General features: G+C 46.6%; 1 protein-coding gene and 1 pseudogene across 1 annotated transcript in view; both read left to right on the forward strand.

The window, feature by feature from the left end:
* The window catches only part of LOC147668407 (E3 ubiquitin-protein ligase TRIM39-like), a 321,248-nt gene that overhangs the window by 268,293 nt on the left and 40,542 nt on the right, over positions 1-12,413 (forward strand). Inside the window, exon 6 of the mRNA XM_086948575.1 lies at positions 10,780-10,829. Coding sequence (XP_086804701.1) covers positions 10,780-10,829 — 50 coding nt within the window. The remainder of the gene's footprint in view (positions 1-10,779; positions 10,830-12,413) is intronic.
* LOC147668408 (28S ribosomal RNA) lies at positions 8,183-9,216 on the forward strand (annotated as a pseudogene).

Genomic DNA, 12,413 nt, shown 5'->3' on the forward strand with positions numbered 1-12,413 from the left:
TTTTATGTTTCTGCTTCTCGCACCGTAATAGAGGAGCTGCCCCTGCATAGCGGCCGGGAGAACAGTTCCAGGCACTGGGTCAAATTACAATCGATCTGTAGAGTTCTTATACACAGTTCATTATAGGCAATAAAATGTTTCTGTGATCCTTGTATAGTGAGGAATAGCAGTTGCTGCCTCCAGAGTCATAAATGATTTTTAATGGATAATCCAGGTGGGCCTCAACCTTGCATGGACACAATGCGGCCAGTGGGTAACGTGTCCAGCTGTCTGGTATGGGGAGCGTGTGATCACAGTGTGTGCTGTGTTCTAATGGCTATATGTTCCTAACTAATGTGACATCTGACTTTATGGTGTTTACTGGGTCCAATCTCCCTTGACCATTGTAGTGTCACTGCTCCTATCTGTGGGATTGATTTACAGTTTCCTGTCCATGCATTTGTCTGCCGGCTACGTGCCACCCCACCTGTGACCTGTCAATCAATAACCTCAGGCCAAGGTGCTTGCCTGAATACGTATTTGCGAGTCGGCGTGATGTGGGGTTCACAAATGGCAAATTCATTAATAAGGACGCAATTTTGTTCGCATAAATGAATGCATTGTTTCTCATATCAGCATTGATTTTTTCCATATTAACAATGGCATACCTTAGTTAGGTTTACGTCTGGTATTTCCTCCTAACTCTGAGTTACCATGATTCCTAGATACCTAATCTGGTTTCTGGTTTGATGCCCTACCTTCTCTTTAGCCCATGTCATAATCTCTGTCTGATTCTTATGGATAAGATACCCTGACAGACTCCAAAAATCTCTGCCATGCATCTCAAGCTGTGGAACAGAGACCTTTGGGTTCAATGTATACATAACTATGTCATCAGCATACAGTGCTATTATGGTTGGTAACACCGCAGCTTCAAAGGGAAGAATGGTCTTATCCTGAAGAATCATCTGGGAAAAGGGCTCAATATATACATGGGACAGAATTGGCAACAAAGGACACCCCTCCCTAGTTCCCCTGGATATCTGAAAATAAGCGGTAAATTCACCATTAATCTAAGTCTTGGCTGCTGTCACCTTATATACCATTTTGTAAAACTCCAGTAACCTTGCTGCTGAAACCATAATCCTGCAATTCCTCCCAAAGATAGACCCAATTAACCCTATCAAATGCTTTAGTAGCATCAATTCTTGCAATTGTTAGCAGGAGATTAAAGGCCTCGGCCATACAATTTACAGCGATAAGTCAATGGGTTAATTCATACAGCTGTCTGTCAGGCACAAACCCCTTTTTGATCGAAATGGATCAACGTTTGAAGGACATCTGACAACCTCTTAGCCAAGATTCCTGTGATCATTTTGTAATCGCAGTTCAACAACAATATTGATCTATGAGAATCTGCTAACCTAGCATCTTTACCAGGCGTAAGGGTCATAACCACTGTTGCCTCATATTTGGAGGGTGACATTTAACAGCCCCAAGATACATCTCATTAAAATAAGATACCCATAAAGGAACCAAAGAGTTTAATAATGTTTTATAGAATTCAGATGGGATCCCATCTGGGCCTGCTGCTTTCCCTCTACTGAGCCTCCTACCCTGTTCCCTTATCTCTCCCTCTGTGATCCAGTCTGCACCTGCTGCTTTCCCTTTACTGAGCCTCCTAACCTGTTCCCTTATCTCTCCCTCTGTGATCCTTCCCCTACGGTCTACAATATGCTGTTCTGTTAGATGTGGGGAATCTTTGTTTTGCAGCCAATCTTTCATTACTAAGGGGTCTGGGTTCAAATCTTCCTTATACATCCCACTAAAGCTTGGTTGTGCAGGAATGGTGACAAGGTTCACACTGGCAGGGATTGGGTGTGGCAGCGTTGTGTTGTGTAGGGCTGGGTGTAGTTTGCGTAGCGTCACTATGCACACTATGCAGAATTTTTGAAAAAATGTGTGGAAACCGAGGGCACGTCCTGGGGGTCTGTGTGCCCGGGACAGGGGTCCCTCGTGCCTGGGCAGGCTCCCCGATCTCCCCGGCCTGCGAGGGCTAAGCCGCGAGGAGTAGGAGGGCCGCTGCCGTGAGCATGGAAGCCCGGGTCGAGGGCCCGGGTAAGGCCGCCGCAGGTGCAGACCCTGGTAGTAGTAGCAAATATTCAAATGAGAACTTTGAAGGCCGAAGTGAAGAAGGGTTCCATGTGAACAGCAGTTGAACATGGGTCAGTCGGTCCTAAGAGATGGGCGAGCGCCATTCGGAAGGGACGGGGGATGGCCTCCGTTGCCCTCAGCCGATCGAAAGAGAGTCTGGTTCAGATCCCCGAACCCGGATGGCTGAGACGGGCACCCTTGCGGCGTCCAGTACAGTAATTCAAACGATCCCGGAGAAGCCGGCGGGAGCCCTGGGGAGAGTTCTCTTTTCTTTGTGAAGGGCAGGGTGCCCTGGAATGGGTTCGCCCTGAGAGAGGGGCCCGAGCTTTGGAAAGCATTGCGGTTCCGGCGGCGTCCGGTGAGCTCTCGCTGGTCCTTGAAAATCCGGGGGAGATGGTGTAAATCTCGTGCCGGGCCGTACCCATATCCGCAGCAGGTCTCTAAGGTGAACAGCCTCTGGCATGTTGGAACAATGTAGGTAAGGGAATTCGGCAAGTCAGATCCGTAACTTCAGGATAAGGATTGGCTCTAAGAGCTGGGTCGGTCGGGCTGGGGCGCAACGCGGGGCTGGGCACACGCCACGGCTGGACGAGGCACCTAGTCTAGTCTAGTCTGGATATTTGTATTGCGCAACATATCACATCCCGAGGGAGTCTCATGGCGCATGCGGACAGTCCTAAGGGCGGAGAATGAGCCAGGAGAGGGAATTTAGCAGAAAAGCCATGCTTTCAATTTTTTGCGGAAGCTCATGAGTTCCGTTGTTGTGCGTATGCTTAGAGGAATTTTATTCCATAGGGATGGTGCCATGAAAGAAAAGGCACGACCGCCATTTCTGGCAGTTTGAACTCTGAGCGGTGTGAGCTGTGACTTAGAGCTCGATCTCAGCTGTCGAACAGGCCGGTACAATGTCAATTTCTGAGTTCAGTATTTTGGTCCTGGGCCGTACATGTGTTTATGAACCAGACACATGGTTTTGAAAATGGTTCTTTTTTTAACAGGGAGCCAATGTAGGCTTCTTAGGCATGGCAAAGAGGGGGGTCGTCTGGGTAGACCTAGAATCAGACGAGCAGCTGTATTTTGTACAACTTGCAGTTTCCTGATATGGCACTCGTTTATGGCGAGGAGGAGAGAGTTGTCATAGTCTAGCCTATTTACTATGAGGCCCTGAACCAGAATTCTACGTGCTTCTGTTGGTATCCATTTAAAGACCTTGCGTAGACTCCGCATAATTCCGAAGCAGGTGCCTACCGTATGATTTACATGGTCCTTCATGGATAATTTGTTGTCCATGCGGAATCCTAGATTGCGGACTGATTCTTTTGGGACGGGACACTCCCCCAGTTCCGAAGGCCACCAATCTTGGGTCTAGTGTTTACTTGCTCGCCCAAATAGCATGACTTCAGATTTGGTGCCATTCACCTGGAGATGGTTTTGGCCCATCCAGTTTTTTACCTCTACCATACACATTTTAAAACGCCTTTTGGTGTCTTTGCGTCCGGGCCTAATGTGACCAATATTTGCGTGTCATCCGCGTATGATAACATGTCAAACCTGTATGCCCTGATCACTTTGGCCAGGGGGGCCATATAAACGTTAAAAAGCGAAGGGCTCAGAATAGAGCCCTGGGGCACACCTCTTGTAAGGGGCCGAGTACTGGCCAGAGTATTATCTACTTGCAATGTAGTTGTTCGGTTAGTCAAATAACTGACAAACCATTTTAAAACCTGCCCTTTGACACCACACTCCCAGTCTTCTGATCAAGATCTGGTGGGAGATGGTGTCAAAGGCAGCCGACAAATCCAAAAGCACAAGAATAGAGGATTGACGTTTGTCAAGAGCAAGTCTAATGTTGTCGGCAACTTCGATCAGAGCTGTTTCCGTGCTGTGGGCAGCCCGGAAACCTGACTGTGAGGGATCGAGTAAGTTATTCTTCTCCAGGTAGTTTACCAGTTGTTCATTTACAAATGCCTCCAACACTTTCCCTGAGTATGGCAACAAGGAAATGGGGCGATAGTTTAAAAAAGTGTTTGCATCAGCGCCGTTTTTTTTAATATGGGTTTAACTCTTGCCGCCTTCCAAATTTTTGGGAATTCCGCTTCTTTCAGGGATGTATTTAAGAGGCCGGAAAAAGAGTCTACTAGCGCTGGGGCGAGAGTGGCAAATAGTTTGGAGGTTAACTGGTCACTGGGGGAGCCTGATTTAATTTTACGTCCTAGTAGCATAGTTTTTTCGTTGTCCAACAAATCGAAAGTGGCCCATCTCAGGGATGAGTCACTTGTGTATACAGATTCTTTTGTGTATGGGTTCCTTTCTAGATATTGGAGAGATGTATTCTCCATTTCGAAGGATTTGCATATATTTATGATTTTATCATCCAGAAATTTGGAAAGGTCTTCTGTCCATTCATCAGTTTTTGGTGTTGCTTGTGGACTTTTAAAGGAAGTGAATTCCTTTAAGATGTGGTGAAGCTCCTTAGACGAGTTCTCGGCTTTGGTTATTCGTTCGGCTATGTGTGTTCTTTTTGCTGTTTTTATTTCCCTCATATATTTAGTGTGTAGGGTTTGATAGGTTTTACCGTCGTTTGGATCTTTATTTTTCCGCCAGGTTTTCTCAGCATTTCTTGATAAGGTTTTGAGGTTTTTTAATTGGTCAGTGAACCAGGGCGAAATTTTCTCCCTACAGTGCACCATTTGTAGAGGGGCTATCTTGTCCAGTGCCTTACCGACGGCGAACTCCAGGTGCATAGCTGCAAGATTGACATTTTCCTTTGGATCTGTTTGGTCTATCGCAAAATTCTCAGAGAAGGCAGCTAAAGTTATCTTTTTCATATTTCTACAAGATTTTAGATTTTTATTTCTTATGATTTCTGGTCTGTAGCTGTTTATGGAGAATTTCACAAGAAAGTGATCAGTCCACAGTAGTGGAATAGGGGTGGCTATCGAGACATTAGGAGAGTTGGTGAATAAGAGATCAAGCGTATGACCAGCTTGATGGGTGGGGTCAGTGATGTTTGTGTCAGGTTGAGGGTGTTCATAGAAGAGATTCATTTTTCTGTGTCAGTATTAGACGGGTCGTCAGCGTGATCGTTAAAATCACCCAATAATAAGAAATAGTCCGCTGTCCATACGTGAGGGGCTACAGTTTCCAATAAGGTGTTGGCAAAGTCTCCTTTATTCCCAGGGGGTCGGTATAGCAAAGCCCCTTTCCATGTTTCTTCTTTTCCCAGGCTGTTCACTCTGAAAACTATGATTTCAGATTCATTTACCACGAGGCTTTCTATAATATGAACATTCATGCTCTCCTTAGCTGCTACCAGTACTCCTCCACCTTTTCCCCCTGTTCTATCAGATCTAGCTATAGAATACTGCTGGGGAAAGGCTATATGAAGATCAGGAATGGCGTGCTCGTGTAGCCATGTCTCAGATATAAAACACAGGTCTGGTTTTTCGAGGTCAAGAAGACTCCATATCTCCAGAGCGTGTCTTGGGATGGATCTGGCATTAAAGTATATGGCTGTATATTTTGCCTGTGAGGGGCTAGTGGAATTGGTCTGAGCATCATCTATCTTGATGCAAGTCTTCACTAATGGCTCTGGGTTGACAGCACAGGGGGCCTTCCGGAGGTCAGTTAGTAGTCTTTCTGATACCGTAAAAAGAGGACAGTTTAACTCTAATAGTTCTTTTCGTGCATACCTGATATGAGGTGAGGTTGTTGTAGCCATTATCAAGGGTGAGGGTGCAGTAAGAAGATCGGACTATGCTGAGGATAGTGGTATGGCAGCTGGCACCGTTCTGGCGCGGACGGGCGCAGACGGGCTTGCCTTTGGCGCACCGCTGCGCGCGTCCGCGCCTCCCTCAATGTTAAATAGGGAAGGGGGCCAGATCTACTAGAGCGCTACCTGTTTCTTCCGTCTGGGAAAGCGGAAGTGAGTATGCTGCCTATGTGACCCTCCGCAACAAACGGCATGCGCCGCGGCGGACCGGGGTCTGGGCAGAATTAATTCACTAGTTAATCAGTAATTCACTAGTTAATCAGTGACAATTGTAGGCAGTTTTAAAAATAATACAGTCAATTGTTACCTCCCTCCGGGGTGGCGGCGACTCTGGACGCGAGCCGGGCAGATAAAATCCTGATAAACAACTGTAAACCATGGCAGTTTGAAAAAGAAAATATTGAAAACATTCATCCAGGAGAAAGTGAGAGATACCTCGGATTGAACTTTGATCCACACACTGGCAATACAAGCAACAACAAAATTAATGAGGTTCTTGTCAATTGGGCTCAAAAACTTGATAATCTACCACTTAAGCCCAAGCAGAAAATAGAAATTTTGTGTCAGTACTTGGTCCCTAAACTATCATTCAAATTGGAAATGACAGGAACAGAAGCAAGAACTTTAAATGTTCTGGATCAAACAATAAAAAAGTATGTCAAACATTTTCTGTACCTTCCTGCATACACATGTGATGGTCTCCTGTATTCGAAAAGATCATTTGGGGGCATCAGTATACCAAAACTATGCACACAAATTGGTCTCAATAAAGTCAATAGTTTATTGTATCTCAGGGCAGCTCCAGATCTGTACATAGCTCATTCATTCATGTATGCAGGAGAAGATATGAATGAAAAAATTGATAACATCATCAAAACGCACAAACTCAACATTTTAGACAGTAGGTTTCTGAGCCATGATTTGAATTTGTTAGCAATATATGATTGGAGAAAAGAAGAATTTGAGAAATGGGCAAATCTCCCTGTCCAAGGTGATGGTATAAAATACTGAGCAAGTAATCCAACCTCAAATTTCTGGATCAGCAAGCATTACAAAATGAAAGAAAACCAGTACATAGCTGCGCTGATGTTAAGAGCAAATGTTTTATATACTAGAGAAACCATCACTAGGGGAAGAAATCGTGCATTTGCTACATGTAGATATTGTAATGATGTTTGTGAAACAATTTCTCATATTTCAGGCGAATGTCCTAAAACTAAGGACATTTGGATAAAAAGACATAACAAAATTCTGGAATTGCTCATTGATAGAGCAAAATGGTGTGGTTGGTTGGCATATAGGGAACCTCATGTTAAGAATAATCAAGGAGAACTACGAAAACCAGATGTAGTGTTTACCAAAAATGGTACAGCTGTAGTGATTGATGTTTTAATTCGTTATGAAAACTCTCAGAATTCCCTTGAATTAGCATTTGAGTGTAAAGTGAAATACTATCAGGGTCTGTCACAGCTAATCAAAGATCTCACAAAATGCAACACTGTAAAATTTCATGGCATTATCATTGGATGTCGTGGTATTTGGCCTCAATGTAATGATGTTGTTCTGGCTGATTTAGGTCTGCAAATGTCATTCCCATTCAAGAAAAATGTTTGCCTGACTACTTTAATGGACACTCTTAAAATGTGCCAAGTATTCATGGACAATTGAGTATCAAGCTTATACTGAGATGTACACTTTCTTACAGCACACATGTCACCCTTATAAAGCATATTGTTTTAACATATAGGTTTATAGCTGACACAAGATTTAGTATAGATGTTAATTTTATAGATGTGAATTTTTTAGATGTGCTTTTTCTAGTTAGATGTACAATTTGTAGATGTGTATTTTTTATATCATACTTATTGAAATGTCTTGAATGATGAATAGGTCTCAAATAATCCCATCCACATATTTATCAAACATTGATTATTGATGTCCTGCTAATCATATTTTAATTTCTCAGGACTGTTCGTAGACAATTTTAAATTGTTGGAATAGTACTGCAGGGTGTACGATCTCTGACCTATACCTGATCCCAGTTCCAGTGAGGACAGCGTTCAGTGTGGCTGTACTCCGGAGCGAAAGAATGTTATATAGTTGGAAGCAAAACCGAATTGATGCTGATGGGCAGCATAATAACCCAGAATGAGCCACCGGGAGGTGGTACAGAAATAGCCAAATGCCTCGTCATCTAATTAGTGACGCACATGAATGGATGAACGAGATTCCCACTGTCCCTACCTACTATCTAGCGAAACCACAGCCAAGGATTGGCAGAATCAGCGAGGAAAGAAGTCCCTGTTGAGCTTGACTCTAGTCTGGCACTGTGAAGAGACATGAGAGGTGTAGGATAAGTGGGAGGCCCTCGGGCCGCCGGTGAAATACCACTACTCCTTATCGTTTTTTCACTTACACGGTGAGGCGGGGGGCGTACCCCGTGTGGCTCTCGCTTCTGGCTCCAAGCACTCGGTGCCCGCTGGGCGTGACCCGCTCCGGGGACAGTGGTAGGTGGGGAATTTGACTGGGGCGATACACCTCTCAAACGATAACGCAGGTGTCCTAAGGCGAGCTCAGGGAGGACAGAAACCTCCAGCGGAGCAGAAGGGCAAAAGCTCGCTTGATCTCGATTTTCAGTATGAATACAGACCATGAAAGCGGGGCCTCACGATCCTTTTTGGGTTTCAAGCAGGAGGTGTCAGAAAAGTTACCACAGGGATAATTGGCTTGTGGCGGCCAAGCGTTCATAGCGACGTTGCTTTTTGATCCTTCGATGTCAGCTCTTCCTATCATTGTGAAGCAGAATTCACCAAGCATTGGATTGTTCACCCACTAATAGGGAACATGAGCTGGCTTTAGACTGTCGTGAGACAGGTTAGTTTTACCCTAGTGATGATGTGTTGTTGCAATAGTAATCCTGCTCAGTACGAGAGGAACCGCAGGTTTAGACATATGGTGTATGTGCTTGGCTGAGGAGCCAAAGGGGTGAAGCTACCATCTGTGGGATTATGACTGAACGCCTCTGAGTCAGAATCCCCCCTAAACCGTAATGATACCGCAGTGCTGTGGATCCTCGGTTAGCCTGGGATAGCCGGCCTCCCTCCGGGGGCCAGTGCATAGAGCTGCTCGCTTGGGGACCGGAGCGCGGACGGAAGGGGGCTGCCTCCATCGCCCTTAGTGCACCGCATGTTCGTGGGGCACCCAGTGCTAAATCATTTGTAGACTACCTGATTCTGGGTCAGGGTTTCGTAAATAGCAGAGCAGCTACCTCGCTGCGATCTATTGAAAGTCATTCTCTGAGCCAAGCTTTTGTCTCTCCGTGCGTGGGTGCCTGCGGACGCCCTCCTCCACCACACCCAGGGGTGGGTCCCTCTGCAGCCGTGCCGGCGGGAGAGACGCGGAGAGGGTAACGCGGGCCTGTGGGAGGCCGCATGCACCACGTGCCCTCCGGCACGGGGGCCTCCACCTCCCATCCCTGCCCCACCGGGGTGCGGTGATGGGGGCCACCATCCCTTGCGGGTCGGCAGGGGGACCAGATGGCCTGGACCGACCGGTCCTCCCCTTCCCGCTGCTACCGGGCAAGGAGGCGAGCAGCAGCCACCCGGGGGAAGGAGCTTCCCAAGTGGCTGCCTCGATGTGCCCAGCCACCCTCACCGGACTGCGTACTGCACCCTCCAAAGCCAACTGGGCGCTAGGCGGTCCCGGGCCATCTGGTCGCCTGGCTGCGCGACCAGATGGCCCTGCGGGCAGGGTGACCAGATGGCCCTGCGGGCAGGGTGACCAGATGGCCCTGCGGGCAGGGTGACCAGATGGCCCTGCGGGCTGGGTGACCAGATGGCCCTGTGGGCTGGCGGCCGGGCTAACTCCAACTTTTGTCCCTCCCCAAAGTTCTGTAAGCCCCCACTACGTGGGGGCTTAATAGTCGAGAAAAATGGGCTCCCCGGGCAGGCCGTCGGGGCGAGGATGTGGCCTGGGCTTAACCCTCCTTGGTTCCAGCCGTGTGTCCGAGTGCTGGGAACTGGGGGGGTTCTGCCGGGGCCCGGGGAGGCTCTCCCGTCCTGGCTAGGGTTCAAAGCTGGGACTGGGCCCGGGGCTCGTGCTGCGTCCCAGGGTTGCAGGCTGCGTGAGCCTCCTGTCCTGGAAGCCAGCCGAGGGTCCGGGCGTTGGTGACAGGGGTCCGCCGGGGCCCAGGGAGGCTCTCCCCAGCCTGGCTAGGGTTCGGAAGCTGGGCCCGGGGCTCGTGCTGCGTCCCAGGCTGCGGGAGCCCCCCATCCTGGAAGCCAGCCGAGGGTCCAGGCGCTGGCTTCCAGGACTAGGGTACCATTTACCAGGGGCTTACCTGTGGCCAGAGATGCCAATTGGGTTTAGGTTTCAATACAGTTTTTAGGAAAGGAACACAGGCCCTGGGTACCTGGTTGGCAAGGCCCTGGGTACCTGGTTGGCAGGACCCAGGGCACACTCAGTCGAAGTACATCAGCAATTCATCAAAAAGTGGGGGCATACCATGCAAGAAAGATGGCACTTTCTCACAGCACTCCATAGCATCATATGAAGAACGCTGGGCTCACCGAGCTAACTATAGCTCCTAGAAGACCCACGCTGAGGCACTCCATAGCATCACTTGAAGCACGCTCATCTCGCTGAGCTACCTGCCTTAGAATACCCTCACCCTGTCGGAAGATATTTAAGGTACTTTTGGATATTGTTAGAGCTTTGACTGTTGTGTATGAACAGTAACTTACACTGAGCTCTAGTCCGCAGGCGCTGCTCTTAATACTGAACCTTGTTTCAAATACAGGTCTTATGTGATGTTCATTCTTTGTTCCTATAGCCGTCATTGCTCTTTAATACAAAAATGATGTGTGTTATTACAGGTGTAATAATGTGAAGATTCAGAGCCCAGAGGTGGTGAAGAGTTATAAAGGTAAATATCATTGTGATGATTAGCTCTGTATGCCACTACTAAGCATGTGGTATGGCATTGTATGGTTATGTGTGGTGTGGTATGGGGTGTTATGTTCGTATGGTATGGGATAGTGTGTATGGTCTGGTATTGTATGGTTTGGAACATTATGATTGGATAGGATGGTGTGGTGTGCTATGGGTTGGGATCATGATACATATATATTACCTACTGGCGGTCGCCAGTAGGTATATATAGTTAGGACCTAGTTTCCATAGGAAATCCGCAACATTCTATTGGGAATAACTTTGGCGCGGGTTGAGGAATTTGCGTGTAATTTTCCAAAATTTAGGCCAGCTCTGCTCCGCTCCTACCCTGAAAGTGTCGGGGGGATTCGTCAAGCGGGGGCCGAGAAAAAAGGGGGTCCCAAAACGTGTTTTCCCCATGTTAATTTCCATAGGACGGTCAGACACGGCTACAGGCCGAACCGCTGAATGGAATTACACCAAACTTGGCAAAATGGTAGGGACTGGTACACAGAAATGCCTTTTGTTTAAATGCTGTAAATCCCTCCTGTAGTTCCTGAGAAAATCAAAAGGAAAAAAATATATATATCTGGGCGGAGCCTAACCACACATCTCATCGTGAGATCTGATTGGCTGTCAGCACTTCATCCAAGAAGTGTTGGCAGCCATCTTGGGACCAATATACATGATAGCACCTCATTAAAAAGCATTGGAGTTAATAGAAGGTTTTAGGACTTTAGTTACATTATAAATCATTTGTTGATGGTACCATACTCATTTTAGGAATTGTGGTGTGTTCTAAGGTGATTTTACCATGTGAAAAAGCCTTCTGCTGGGATATCATGAATCATGTTTGAAAGAAAACTATTATCTCATGCTTTTCCCACAGTGGTTTGGAAGGGGATCGATAAGCTAAGCTGAAAGCATATTTTCTGTAAATTCACATTATCTTTCTCAGTCATGTCAGAATGAAGTCTGACATTCTCAGTAAAACATGTACATCCAACAAGGGCAGAGACTGTCAGTTGATTCCTTTGTGTTCTACTGCAGCTTCCCAGAGTGTCCTAAAGAACAACTAGAGCGCTAACAGTCCTACTTATTACAAAGGTATGGCACACCTGAAGCCATCTTGATTGGAATAAATTGGTAACTCTTAAAACATTTAATTTAAAAAGGAACAAAATGAGGGGGTATATTTTGCCATAGAAAGTATGATTAGTGCTGCAGAAAGAAGAATTAGGGCACATTTTGAGTGACTTCTCAAATCCTCTTCTATTTCATTAAAACATTCTGACATGCAGTCTCCCAAGATGGCCAGCAGAGACAAAAGAGCCCAAATGTAGCCCAAATATCACCCAGATGTAGCCCAAGTATAGCCCAATGACAGAATGTCCCAGAGTGTTCTAAAGAACAACTAGAGCGTTAACAGTCTTACTTATGGAAAAAGTATGGCACACCAGAAGCCATCATGATTGGAATGAAGTGGTAAGTCTGAAAACATTTAATTTAAAAAGGAACAAAATGAGGGGGTTCATTTTGCCATAAAAAGTATGATTAGTTCTGCAGAAAGAAAAATTAG

The sequence above is a fragment of the Lissotriton vulgaris genome, unplaced genomic scaffold, assembly GCF_964263255.1.
Source record: "Lissotriton vulgaris unplaced genomic scaffold, aLisVul1.2 SCAFFOLD_815, whole genome shotgun sequence".
Taxonomy (NCBI): Eukaryota; Metazoa; Chordata; class Amphibia; order Caudata; family Salamandridae; genus Lissotriton; species Lissotriton vulgaris.